Raw genomic sequence first — 11,992 nt, 5'->3', positions numbered from 1 at the left:
AGGGCATTGATTACTGAAGTTGGGAAGTTATGTTGCAGTTGTGCAGGACATTGGTAATAGCACTCCTGGAATATTGTGTTCAGTTTTGGTCGCCTTGCTATAGGGAAGATGTTTCTAAACTGGAGAGAGTGCGGGAGAGATTGACAAGGATGTTACCAGGACTCAAGGGACTGAGTTATCGGGAGAGATTGGACAGGCTAGGGCTTTTGTATTTGGGGTGTAAGAGAGTGAGGGGGTGATCTGATAGAGGTGTATAAGATCATAAGAGGCATGGATAAGGTGAATGCGCTCAAATCTTTTTCTCAGGATTGGGGAACCAGGAACGAGAGGGCAGAGGTTGAAATTAAGAGGGGAAGGAACTTCTTTTTACACAGAGGAGGTACATGTTCGTAGAACAGAATCCCTACAGCGCAGAAGGAGGCCATTCGGCCCATCGAGTCTGCACAATCCCACCTAGGCCCTATCCCCATTTACCCTAGCTAGTTCCCCTCCCCGCCACCGACACTAAGGGGCAATTCAGCCACGGCCAATCCACCTAACCCGCACGTCTTTCGGCGTGTGGGAGGAAACCGGAGCTCCCGGAGGAAACCCACGCAGACACGGGGAGAATGTGCACACAGACGGTGACCCGAGCCGGGAATCGAACCCGGACCCCTGAAGCTGTGAGGCAGCAGTGCTGACCCGCTGTGTTAGACCTTCCGTTGCATACTTCCTTGTCAAATTATTCCTTCCGAAGTATCTCACAATTTTCAGGGTTAAATTCTATCGGCTACTTTTCTGCCTGTTTGACCGTTCTGTCTATACCTTCTCGTTGCCCAAGCCTCACCGTTAGCTACCCGGTTAATCTTTGTTGTCTGTTGCGTGGTAATGTGGTACAGATGCAGGTTGGCAATTGGGCTGCGCTGGCTTTGTGTGTGAGCCGGAATCTGTCTCTGTATCAGTCCCTGGGCCATAATCCGAACACTCATCTCCAGCAGGGATCGTGGATCAGATTCCTGCTTGGCAAGTACCCCCACCCCGTAAGTACCCTCAGCCACAAATAACCCTGCAAAAACCCTCCACCCTGTAACCCCCCCCCCCAACACTGTAAAAACCCCCACCCTGTAAACTCCCCCCAACCCTGTAAACTCCCCCCCACCCTGTAAACCCCCCCCAACCCTGTAAACTCCCCCCCACCCTGTAAAAACCCCCACCCTGTAAACCCCCCCCACCCTGTAAAAACCCCCACCCTGTAAACCCCCCCACCCTGTAAAAACCCCCACCCTGTAAACCCCCCCCACCCTGTAACCCCCCCAACCCTGTAAAAACCCCCACCCTGTAAAAACCCCCACCCTGTAAAAACCCCCACCCTGTAAACCCCCCCCACCCTGTAAACCCCAACCCTGTAAAAACCCCCACCCTGTAAACCTCTCCCCACCCCGTAAAAACCCCCACCCTGCAAAAACCCCCCCACAAAAACCCCCACCCTGTAAAAACCCCCCCCACCCTACAGAAAACCCCCACCCTATAAAAAACCCTCCACCCTGTAAACCACCCCCCCACCCTACAAAAAAACCCCCCACCGTGCAAAAAAACCCCCACCCTGTAAAAAAAAACCCCACCCTGCAAAAAACCCCCCACCCTACAAAAACCCCCACCCTACAAAAAAGCCCCCACCCTGTTTAAAAAAACCCCCACCCTGCAAAAAAACCCCCACCCTACAAAAACCCCCCCCACCCTGCAAAAAACCCCCCACCCTACAAAAAACCCCCACCCTACAAAAAACCCCCCACCCTGTTAAAAAAAAACCCCACCCTGCAAAAAACCCCCCACCCTACAAAAAAACCCCCCCACCCTGCAAAAAAACCCCCCACCCTGCAAAAAACCCCCCACCCTACAAAAAAACCCCCCACCCTACAAAAACCCCCACCCTGCAAAAAACCCCCCACCCTGCAAAAAACCCCCCACCCTACAAAAACCCCCACCCTGCGAAAAACCCCCACCCTGCAAAAAACCCCCCACCCTGCAAAAAACCCCCCACCCTACAAAAAAACCCCACCTTGCAAAAAACCCCCACCCTACAAAAACCCCCACCCTGCAAAAAAACCCCCACCCTGTAAACCCCCCAACCCTGCAAAAAAAACCCCCACCCTGCAAAAAACCCCCCACCCTGTAAAACCCCCCCACCCTGCAAAAAAACCCCCCACCCTGCAAAAAACCCCCCACCCTGTAAAACCCCCCCACCCTGTAAAAAAAAACCCCACCCTGCAAAAACCCCCCACCCTGCAAAACCCCCCACCCTGCAAAAACCCCCCCACCCTGGAAAAAACCCCCCCACCCTACAAAAAACCCCCCACCGTGCAAAACCCCCCCCACCCTGCAAAACCCCCCCACCCTGCAAAAACCTCCCCACAAAAAACCCCCACCCTGCAAAACCCCCCCCCACCCTACAAAACCCCCCCACCCTGCAAAAACCTCCCACAAAAAACCCCCACCCTGCAAAACCCCCCCCCCCACCCTGCAAAACCCCCCCCCACCCTACAAAACCCCCCCACCCTGCAAAAACCTCCCCACAAAAAACCCCCACCCTTCAAAACCCCCCCACCCTCTGCCACATTCCCCTCCCCAACTTCTCCCTCGCCCATCCTCTCCCCTCCACTCCATCTCCCCCCCACCATCACCTTTTTGCCCCTCCCCCACCTTCTCCACCTCCCCCTCCCCCACTATCACCTTCTCCCTCCCCACTCCACCGTCTACCGCTCCTCCTCCCCCACCTTTTCCCCCCTCCCCCACTTTCACCACCTCGCCCACCCCCCCTCTCCACTTCTCCAAGTCCCCCCACCTTCTCTCCCCCCTTCCTCCATCCCCAATCTGCCCCCACCCCAACTCCCACACTTTCTCCACTCCTAATTTGCCCACCCACAGCCCCTCCCTCTTCCCCTCACCAGCTTCTCCCCTCTCCCACCTCCGCCCTCTCCCCCTCCTCCAGTCTCTCCCTCTTCCCCTCCCCCACTGTCCCCCTCCCCCGCTCCCTCCCTCTCCCCCTCCCCTGCTCTCTCCCTCTCCCCCGCTCTCTCCCTCCCCCGCTCTCTCCCTCTCCCCCGCTCTCTCCCTCTCCCCCTCCCCCACTCTCTCCCCCTCCCCCGCTCTCTCCCTCTCCCCCGCTCTCTCCCTCTCCCCCTCCCCGCTCTCTCCCTCCCCCACTCTCTCCCCCTCCCCTGCTCTCTCCCTCCCCCACTCTCTCCCCCTCCCCCGCTCTCTCCCTCTCCCCCTCCCCTGCTCTCTCCCTCCCCCACTCTCTCCCCCTCCCCCGCTCTCTCCCTCTCCCCCTCCCCCACTCTCTCCCCCTCCCCCGCTCTCTCCCTCTCCCCCTCCCCTGCTCTCTCCCTCCCCCACTCTCTCCCCCTCCCCCGCTCTCTCCCTCTCCCCCTCCCCCACTCTCTCCCCCTCCCCCGCTCTCTCCCCCTCCCCCACTCTCTCCCCCTCCCCCGCTCTCTCCCTCTCCCCCTCCCCTGCTCTCTCCCTCTCCCCCTCCCCCACTCTCTCCCCCTCCCCATTCCCTCCCCCCTCCCCCCCCTCCCCCACTCTCCCCCTCCACGCTCTGTCCCTTCCCCTCCCCCCCACCCTCTTCCCCTCCCCCACTCTCTCCCCCTCCCCATTCCCTCCCCCCTCCCCCCCCTCCCCCACTCTCCCCCTCCACGCTCTGTCCCTTCCCCTCCCCCCCACCCTCTTCCCCTCCCCCACTCTCTCCCCCCCCAGCTCTCTCCCCCTCCCCCAACCCCATTTTCCCCTCACCTCCTTTCTCTCCTCACATCTCCCCCCCCTCCCCTTGCGCCCCACCTCCCTCCCTCTCTCTGCCCCCCCCCCCCCACCGCACCCCCACCTCCTTTCCCAAAACCCCCTTTCCCCACCTCTTCTATCCTCAGTCCAGCTTTAGGCAGTGTTGGTGGAGTGGAGTGGAGTGGGCGGGGTGGGGAATGGGGAGGTAAATGGGGTGAAATGGGACTCGCTCCCTTTGAAAGGTGTGTGTGTGCGCGCGCACCCCAGCCCTGGGGGCGGGGGGCAGGGTTTTCTTATGCCGGGGCTGGGGTGCGCGCGCACACACACACCTTTCAAAGGGAGCGAGTCCCATTTCACCCCATTTACCTCCCCATTCCCCACCAACCCCCCCTCCCCACTCCACTCCACCACCACCACCACCATCACAACACTGCCTAAAGCTGGCCAGCCCAGGCTGCGTCCACTTTTCCTTTTGGCCACCCCCACACCTCCCCCCCCCCCCCCCCCGTCTCGTCTTCGCTGAGGATCTTGTTACTGCAATAATAGCCGAGGGACGGTTCACCCCGGACACATGTAGGGCTTTCCCAGAAGGCAACCCCGTATAAGGAGAGGTATTCCTTCTCCATAGCGGCCTCTGATTGGTCCGCTGTTTGCCTAACATGGCTCTGTCTATCCCATTGGGCTAAGGCCCCGTCCTATTTCACCTTGAATGGGTCGGTAAGATGAGCCTTAGCCCTTCTCCAAATATGGACTGTGATACTGACAATTCCTTCTGTAGACCTGAGAGAGAGAGAGAGAGAGGTGGAGGCGGGGGGGGGGTGGGGGGGGGGGTTGCAGTGGGAGGCAAGGGCTGGGGCCACCAGCCCGCTATAAAAGTCAGCGTCCCACGGCGTGGCACATCCTACCTCCAGTCCTCACCTAAGACCTCTCTCTCTCGCTCTCTCTCCTAGGAGCCGGTAAGATCCAAATTCTTTCTTATGCCACAGAGAAGGAAGGAGCGAGGCATTTTCAACTGGGGTGATGGAGGGGGGAGGGAGGAGGGGAGCTGGGAGCGAAAGGTTTAAGCAACATTGTGGGGGGGGGGAAATGATCAAGGGAGAGATGTGGAGGGGAGGGTCGCGCTGGGAAGGAGCGAGGTTCTGAAAAGAAATGGGGAAACAGGCTAAAGAAACTACTGAAAGATACCCAAGCGAGGAAGGCTAGAACTGCGTTTACATCAGACAAACGAGTCTACCCAATTTCTAGATAACCAGGGACCCCGGTTCAGTTCGGGCCACTGTCTGTGTGGGATTTTGCACACTGTCCCCTACGCGGGTTTCCTCTCGAACGATGCGCAGGTTCAGGTTAGAAACCCTACAGTGCAGAAGGAGGCCGTTCTGGCCATCGGGTCTGCACCGACCCCAATCCCACCCAGGCCCTACCTCCCTATCCCGACATATCCGCCCGCTAATCCCTCTAACCTAGGCATCTTGGCACGCCAAGGGGCAATTTTTCAGCACGGCCAGTCCAGCCAACCCGCACACCTTTCGGACTGTGGGGGGGAAACCCGGAGCACCCGGAGGGAAACCCACGCAGACACGGGGAGAATGTGCAAACTCCACACAGACAGTGACCCCGAGCCGGGAATCGAACCCGGGTCCCTGGAGCTGTGAAGCAGCGGCGCCGACCCACTGTGCCACCGTGCTCAATTGCCCCTTAGGGGGATTAGGAGGGTGAATATGTGGGGTTATGGGGATAGGGCCTGGGTGGGATTGTAACCGGCGCAGGCTCGATGGGCCAATGTAGAGATTCCATGGGCAGAGTTCTCCGGCCACCCTGCTCCAGAAGCCGGAAAATCCTACCTGACCTTTCTCATCCTCCGCAACCTGCCCGCTAAAATTCCAGTGGCGGGCGGGATGGGAGAATTCCGGCCTGTGATTCCAATAGGGAAAAACCAGGTGTTGGGATACTATCCCATCCATTTTTGAACTTATTATTGATAAACGTGTCAATGGCCAGCAAGGTCCCCCAGGCCTGCCCTCCCCGCCTCGCTCTCTCCCTTGTCCACTCTTTCCCTCTGTCCTCCCCCCCCTCCCATCACCTTTCGCCCCCCCCCCCCTCCCTCCCTTCCCCACCTCCTCCCTCGCTCCTTCCTCTCTGCTCTCCCTTCCCTCTCTCTTTCTTCCTTCCCCTCCCACCAAACTCTCTTAGCTTAACCTAGCCCCCCGGGATTTAGGCCAGCAAACGTGAGGGTCAGGCCCTGAATCAAGAGCCTGGGGCGCGTCTGAACGAGTCAAGTGCAAAGGACAAAGGTCTTTTTTTAAAGAGACTTTCGGATTAGTACGCGGGGCTTAGTGAGATCGATGGGTTATGGGTAAGCCTAGTAGGTAGGGAACACGCTCGGCGCAACTTGTGGGCCGAAGGGCCAGTTTGCGCTGTAGCTTTTTTTTTTATTTCTGTGATATCGACGTGAGGGTAGCCTGGAAGCTTTGGGTTGCACTGTGCCTGTGGCTGCTGATCTTGGGCTCAGCCGTGAACCTGACCCATTGGCAACGCTCAGCTCCCCATTTCTACCCTGCTTACGGTCTTCCTCACCTTTTTAAATCCCAGCTCCGCTTTCCCTGACCACCAAAGTTTCCTCCCATCCCTTTGGGAGGGGCGGGGGGGGGGTGTGGGGGGCTCTAGGGCAGGGTTGAGGGAGAGCAGAGGGGGAAGTGGAGGGAAGCAGAACTCTTTCCGCTTAATTCGAGGGGTGATATTTTGAGGGCGGTGGGGTGGGGAAACGGGACTTCCACGTGGTCCGTCTTTTTAACTAAATCTCTGTACGTTTCAAACTGCGTTCTCTCTCTCTCTCCCCAACCCCCCCCCCCAAAAACCCCGCTACAGAAATCCGCCAGTATGTGTGACGACGAGGAAACTACCGCACTTGTCTGTGACAATGGTTCCGGTCTGGTAAAGGCTGGCTTTGCCGGTGATGACGCTCCCCGAGCCGTCTTCCCTTCCATCGTGGGACGACCCAGACACCAGGTACGCCGCTGCACCCCCCACACACACACACACACACACACACACACACACACACACACCACACACACACACACACACACACACACACACACACACACAAACACACAGACACACACACATCCCCCAGCTGTGGAACACATTTAGATTTGCTTTAAAGGGAGCGCAAGTTCCCCCCCTCGTTATATTGCAGGGTCAAAGAGGGCAGAGAAAGCTGAGAGGACCCTAAAGGGAGCCAGCAGGAGATGCCCAGAACTGTCTCAACGTTCATCATTGTGGCCCTTTGGCCGACTCATCGAATTCGCTCCCGTTTCGCTCCCCCCCCCCCCTCCTCCCCTCCCCTCCACAAACTGCATTCCTCCTCTCGAGTGCCTCTCCAGTCTCCTTTCGAAAGTTCCCACTGGACCCCGCTGCCACCTGCCTCCCAGGCAACACTTTCCCGATCACAACAGCTCGCCAAAAAAAAAACGCTCCCCTCATTCTCTCCCCCCCCTCCCCTCTCTGGCTTATTGCCAGAGTCATCGCTGGTGAGTCATTTGACCGCTTTGGTACGACGAATCCTTGAGAGATAATGGAGGTGGCTAAATATAGCCAGGTGGTCGGCGATCCTGTAGAAGGCAATGTTACTGCGGGGTCATGTGCAGAATGTGAGTGGCAGGGTCTGGAATGCACTTCTCCATTTCCAGCTCAGCGCCCGGATCAGAACGGTCCCAGCACTTTGAGCAAAACGCGTATTTTTGGATCACAAACCCAACCCTCATTTCTCACCGCAAGACGTCAGGTTGCAGATTTTAGAGGGTACAATAAAAATAATAAACAGTTTGCCTGGGTTCACGGTGGGGCCTGTAGTAAGATTACTCTTCTCAGGTGGCTCCCCCTCACTGAGGTGGATGAATGAAGGGAAGTCCCATTGCAACACAGTGCATCAAAGTCACTTGTAACCGAGGGCGGTTGCAGCAGATTGGGGAGATGCGGCCGTTTCCATTGCTTCTAACACGTTTCTTCGCCTGTTTTTAGGGTGTCATGGTTGGTATGGGTCAGAAAGACGCTTATGTAGGAGATGAGGCCCAGAGCAAGAGAGGTATCCTGACCTTAAAATATCCCATTGAACACGGCATCATCACCAACTGGGACGATATGGAGAAGATCTGGCATCACACTTTTTACAATGAGCTGCGTGTGGCCCCTGAGGAACATCCCACCCTGCTCACTGAAGCCCCCCTCAACCCCAAGGCTAATCGGGAGAAGATGACCCAAATCATGTTTGAGACCTTCAACGTGCCTGCCATGTATGTTGCCATTCAAGCTGTCCTGTCCCTGTACGCCTCAGGCCGCACCACTGGTACAGTTGGATTCTTTTAACTTGGTTTGGGAAACGTAGAACATTGCACGTGAAGCCTTAGATGTACCTAACCCCCAAGTGTTGCCTCTAACAGCATGTCTCACCAAGAGCTCATGGAGAAACCCAGATGGGTGGTTGATGGCAAACCCTGGTTCAAGCCCCCATCTGATCTCTCCATTTGCTGGTTTCCCCCGGGGGAAGGTGGGTTGCGTCCGTCTTGCTCCTCATTCGGGTGGGAAAGGAAGTTATCCTGAGACTTGGTCTTGACCGTGTGGTTAGGCCTCAACCCTGGGGGTCAACCGTAAAGCAACGTGAGCCCCGCTTGGAGTCACCAATTGGAGAAGGAAATCTTATCCTTATCCTACACTCCAAAGATACGGAAGATAGCCCCTCTGACCCATGTCTGACACTAGTACGATCTTTGTCTTTGCAGGTATTGTCCTGGACTCTGGAGATGGTGTGACCCACAACGTCCCCATCTATGAAGGCTATGCCCTCCCTCACGCAATCATGCGTCTGGACTTGGCCGGTCGCGACCTGACTGACTACCTGATGAAGATTCTCACAGAGCGTGGCTACTCATTTGTTACCACTGGTGAGTGAGATGGTGACGGATTCGGGGCTACGCTGGGGGTGGGGGGGGGGATCGTCCTTCCGCTTTGCGCTAACCATCTCGACTTTGCTCCTCGCAGCCGAACGTGAAATTGTCCGTGACATCAAGGAGAAGCTTTGCTACGTGGCTCTGGACTTTGAGAATGAAATGGCCACTGCCGCGTCGTCATCTTCTCTGGAGAAAAGCTATGAACTTCCCGATGGCCAGGTCATCACCATTGGCAACGAGCGTTTCAGGTGCCCCGAGACCCTCTTCCAGCCATCTTTCATTGGTGAGAACTTTGCCCATCAGCCAGAACTTACATTTCCCGTTCCGAGATCCATCCCACTGAGTGTAGGTCCATCTGATCTCTTTGGATCAGGCGATCGTGGGCACAGCACCAGGGTTCAACTCCCGGCTTTTGGTGGGGGGGTTACTGTCTGTGTAGAGTTTGCACATTCTCCCCATGTCTGCATGGGTTTCCTCTAAAGATGGATTATACATGATAAATTGTCCCTTAGTGTCCCAAGATGTGTAGGTTAGGTGGATTGACATTGGGAAATGTGTGGGGGTATGGGGATAGGGCAGGGGAGAGGGTAAGGTCTGTAAGAAGCCTCACAACACCAGGTTAAAGTCCAACAGGTTTATTTGGCAGCAAACGCCACGAGCTGTTGGAGCGCTGCCCCTTCCTCAGGTGAACGTGGTGTTGTGAGACTCCTTACTGTGTTTACCCCGGTCCAACGTCAGCGTCTCCACATTGAGATCTGAAAGCCTGATGGGTCCCTTCTGCACTGTAGGGATTCCATCTTTCTGTTATATTATCTGACCCTGATCATTGATCTCACGCTGCCAGGAACCCTGGGCTCAGTCACTTTCTATTTCCCTTCCTCTCCTGGAGGCCGTTAGCAGGGTCCTCACCACCAGCAGCAAAAGCAACAGCGCCCCGGTCTACACCAAGGCACAGAGAGAGACCACTGGGCCCGCTTTCGTTAAAGAAATAACCCAACTCGGTCAGTTCCCCTTTGGTCAGGAACCCGAATTGTCAAACGAACCGAAAACCACGTCAGACTCCGTGTCGGAGTTACCATTTTCAGAATCAAACTCTGATCCAGTTCCTGTCCGGAATCATTGCTTCAAACACCTTTCCGCCTTTTCCAGCGTTCGTGCACTGAAGGTGGGGCGGAAGATCATTTATCCCCAGCCTATTTCACTGCCCCCCCCCCCCCCCCCACCCGAGCCAGCAACACCAGGCCATAACTACCGTACAACATCGAACAGTACAGGCCCTTCGGCCCTCCATCTTGTGCTGAGGTTACGTCCGAACCCAAGATCGAGCTATTCCCACTCCCTATCATTCTGGTGTGCTCCATGTGCCTATCCAATAAGAGCTTGAAAGTTCCTAAAGTGTCCGACTCCACTATCACAGCGGGCAGTCCATTCCACACCCCAACCACTCTCTGAGTAAAGAATCTACCTTGGACGGATCTCCCACCTTACAGTTATGTCCCCCCCGGTAACAGCTACACCCACCCAAGGGAATAGTCCCTGAGCGTCCACACTCTCACCCATCATCTTATAAACCTATTTCTCAGCCTGACCTCTTCTTCTCTATCTCGTTACACCAGGTATGGAATCTGCAGGTATCCATGAGACCACCTACAACAGCATCATGAAGTGTGATATTGACATCCGTAAGGATCTGTACGCCAACAATGTCCTGTCTGGTGGTACCACCATGTACCCCGGTATCGCTGATCGCATGCAGAAGGAAATCACCGCCCTAGCCCCCAGCACCATGAAGATTAAGGTAAGTTTCGGCTATTAATACTCCACACTTTTAGCGGAAAGTTTACAAGAGCAGGACCCGCTCTGTCATCGACACTCTGTCTACCAAGGTGAACTAATCTCCCCTCTTCCCCAAGAGCATAAGAAATAGGAGCGGGAGTCGGCCATCTGGCCCCTTCGAGCCTGCCCCGCCATTCAATAAGATCATGGCTGATCTGATAGTGGATGAGTTCCACTTTCCCGCTTTCTCCCCATAACCCTTAATCCCCTTGTCTATCAGAGATCTATCTACCCGTGACTTAAATATATTGAGCGAGGTAGCCTCCACCACTTCAACGGGCAGAGAATTCCAGAGATTCACCACCCTTTGATTGAAGAAGTTCCTCCTCAACTCTGATCTAAACTGCATCCACCACCCCCCCACCCCCCCAACCTTATCTTGAGGCTGTGCCCTCTAGTCCCTGGACTCAGAATCATTCTATTCTGATATTGGGAGATCACGACACCTTTTGGTTGGAACTGTGGCCTGAAGGAGTGTCTGAAATGTGCTCTGTATAACACTGATAGCTTGTCAGTTAATGTTTATAGTGCGTGGCTATGTAGAGATTGGAGTGTAGAGAAGGGAGTGTCTGAAATGTAGAGAAAGTCTAGAGTGTCTGAAAATGTAGAGAAAGGAGTGTCTGAATTGTGCTCTGTATAACACTAATAGCTTGTCAGTTAATGTTGATAGTGCCTGGCTACGTAGAGATCGAGACCACACTATCATTTTAAAAACACTCGCGATGGAGTGAAGCACTTTCAGAGATGTGCAAAATGCATCATTCTTAGACACACAGTGTCTCCAAAACCATGAATCCACATTGTAAATGTTAAATGTGGAATCATTTAGAAGTTGTCTAATCGTTTATTTGGACAAAGTTGTAAAAGTCTCTGACTTTCTCTCTCTCTCTGTAGATCATTGCCCCACCTGAGCGTAAATATTCCGTTTGGATTGGAGGTTCCATCTTAGCTTCACTGTCCACCTTCCAGCAAATGTGGATCAGCAAACAGGAATATGATGAGGCTGGCCCCTCTATTGTCCACAGGAAATGCTTCTAAACCATCTCAGCCCCCACCCAGCGAAGAAAAGGCAGTGAGTTTTTGGATAAAGGCAGTCCATCTCTTGTCCCCCCCCACCCCCCCGGAGGTATTTTAGTGTGCTTAACGCTCTGATCGACAGTGCACTCGACAGTTCCACCTAGACCTGGCTTCCGACCGAGACGCTTTGAGAAGGGGGTTCAGACTGCTCCTCGTCAAGTCTGCCCTGGACTATGATGTGCCCCAGTCTGTCGGTGTTCATTGTTTACAAATCTTAAGCGACAAATCAACGGAACGAGCCACTGCCCTAAACAATATCTTAACACTCCTCTGTAAATGTCTTGTCCCTATTATTGTTTTGTTCGAGTCCCTGTTTTGTTATTTATGAACATCATTTTTTTGTTCTCGTGAATAAAAAAACAGATGATCCTCTC

At 55.0% G+C, this 11,992-nt stretch overlaps 1 protein-coding gene across 1 annotated transcript; it reads left to right on the top strand.

The window, feature by feature from the left end:
- The first annotated feature begins 4,606 nt into the window (after positions 1-4,606).
- On the top strand, positions 4,607-11,992 carry LOC145339293 (actin, alpha cardiac muscle 1-like). Its single transcript, XM_080183715.1, has 7 exons — positions 4,607-4,715; positions 6,625-6,765; positions 7,780-8,104; positions 8,538-8,699; positions 8,797-8,988; positions 10,322-10,503; positions 11,436-11,992. Exons 2-7 carry the CDS (start codon positions 6,637-6,639, stop codon positions 11,577-11,579), a joined length of 1,134 nt encoding a protein of 377 aa, XP_080039841.1. The 5' UTR covers positions 4,607-4,715; positions 6,625-6,636; the 3' UTR covers positions 11,580-11,992.

Source organism: Carcharhinus amblyrhynchos, unplaced genomic scaffold, assembly GCF_965287045.1.
Source record: "Carcharhinus amblyrhynchos unplaced genomic scaffold, sCarAmb.v2.hapA scaffold_384, whole genome shotgun sequence".
Classification (NCBI taxonomy): Eukaryota; Metazoa; Chordata; class Chondrichthyes; order Carcharhiniformes; family Carcharhinidae; genus Carcharhinus; species Carcharhinus amblyrhynchos.
Note: the sequence above shows the minus strand (reverse complement) of the source record. Positions and strands in the feature narration are given on the sequence as shown.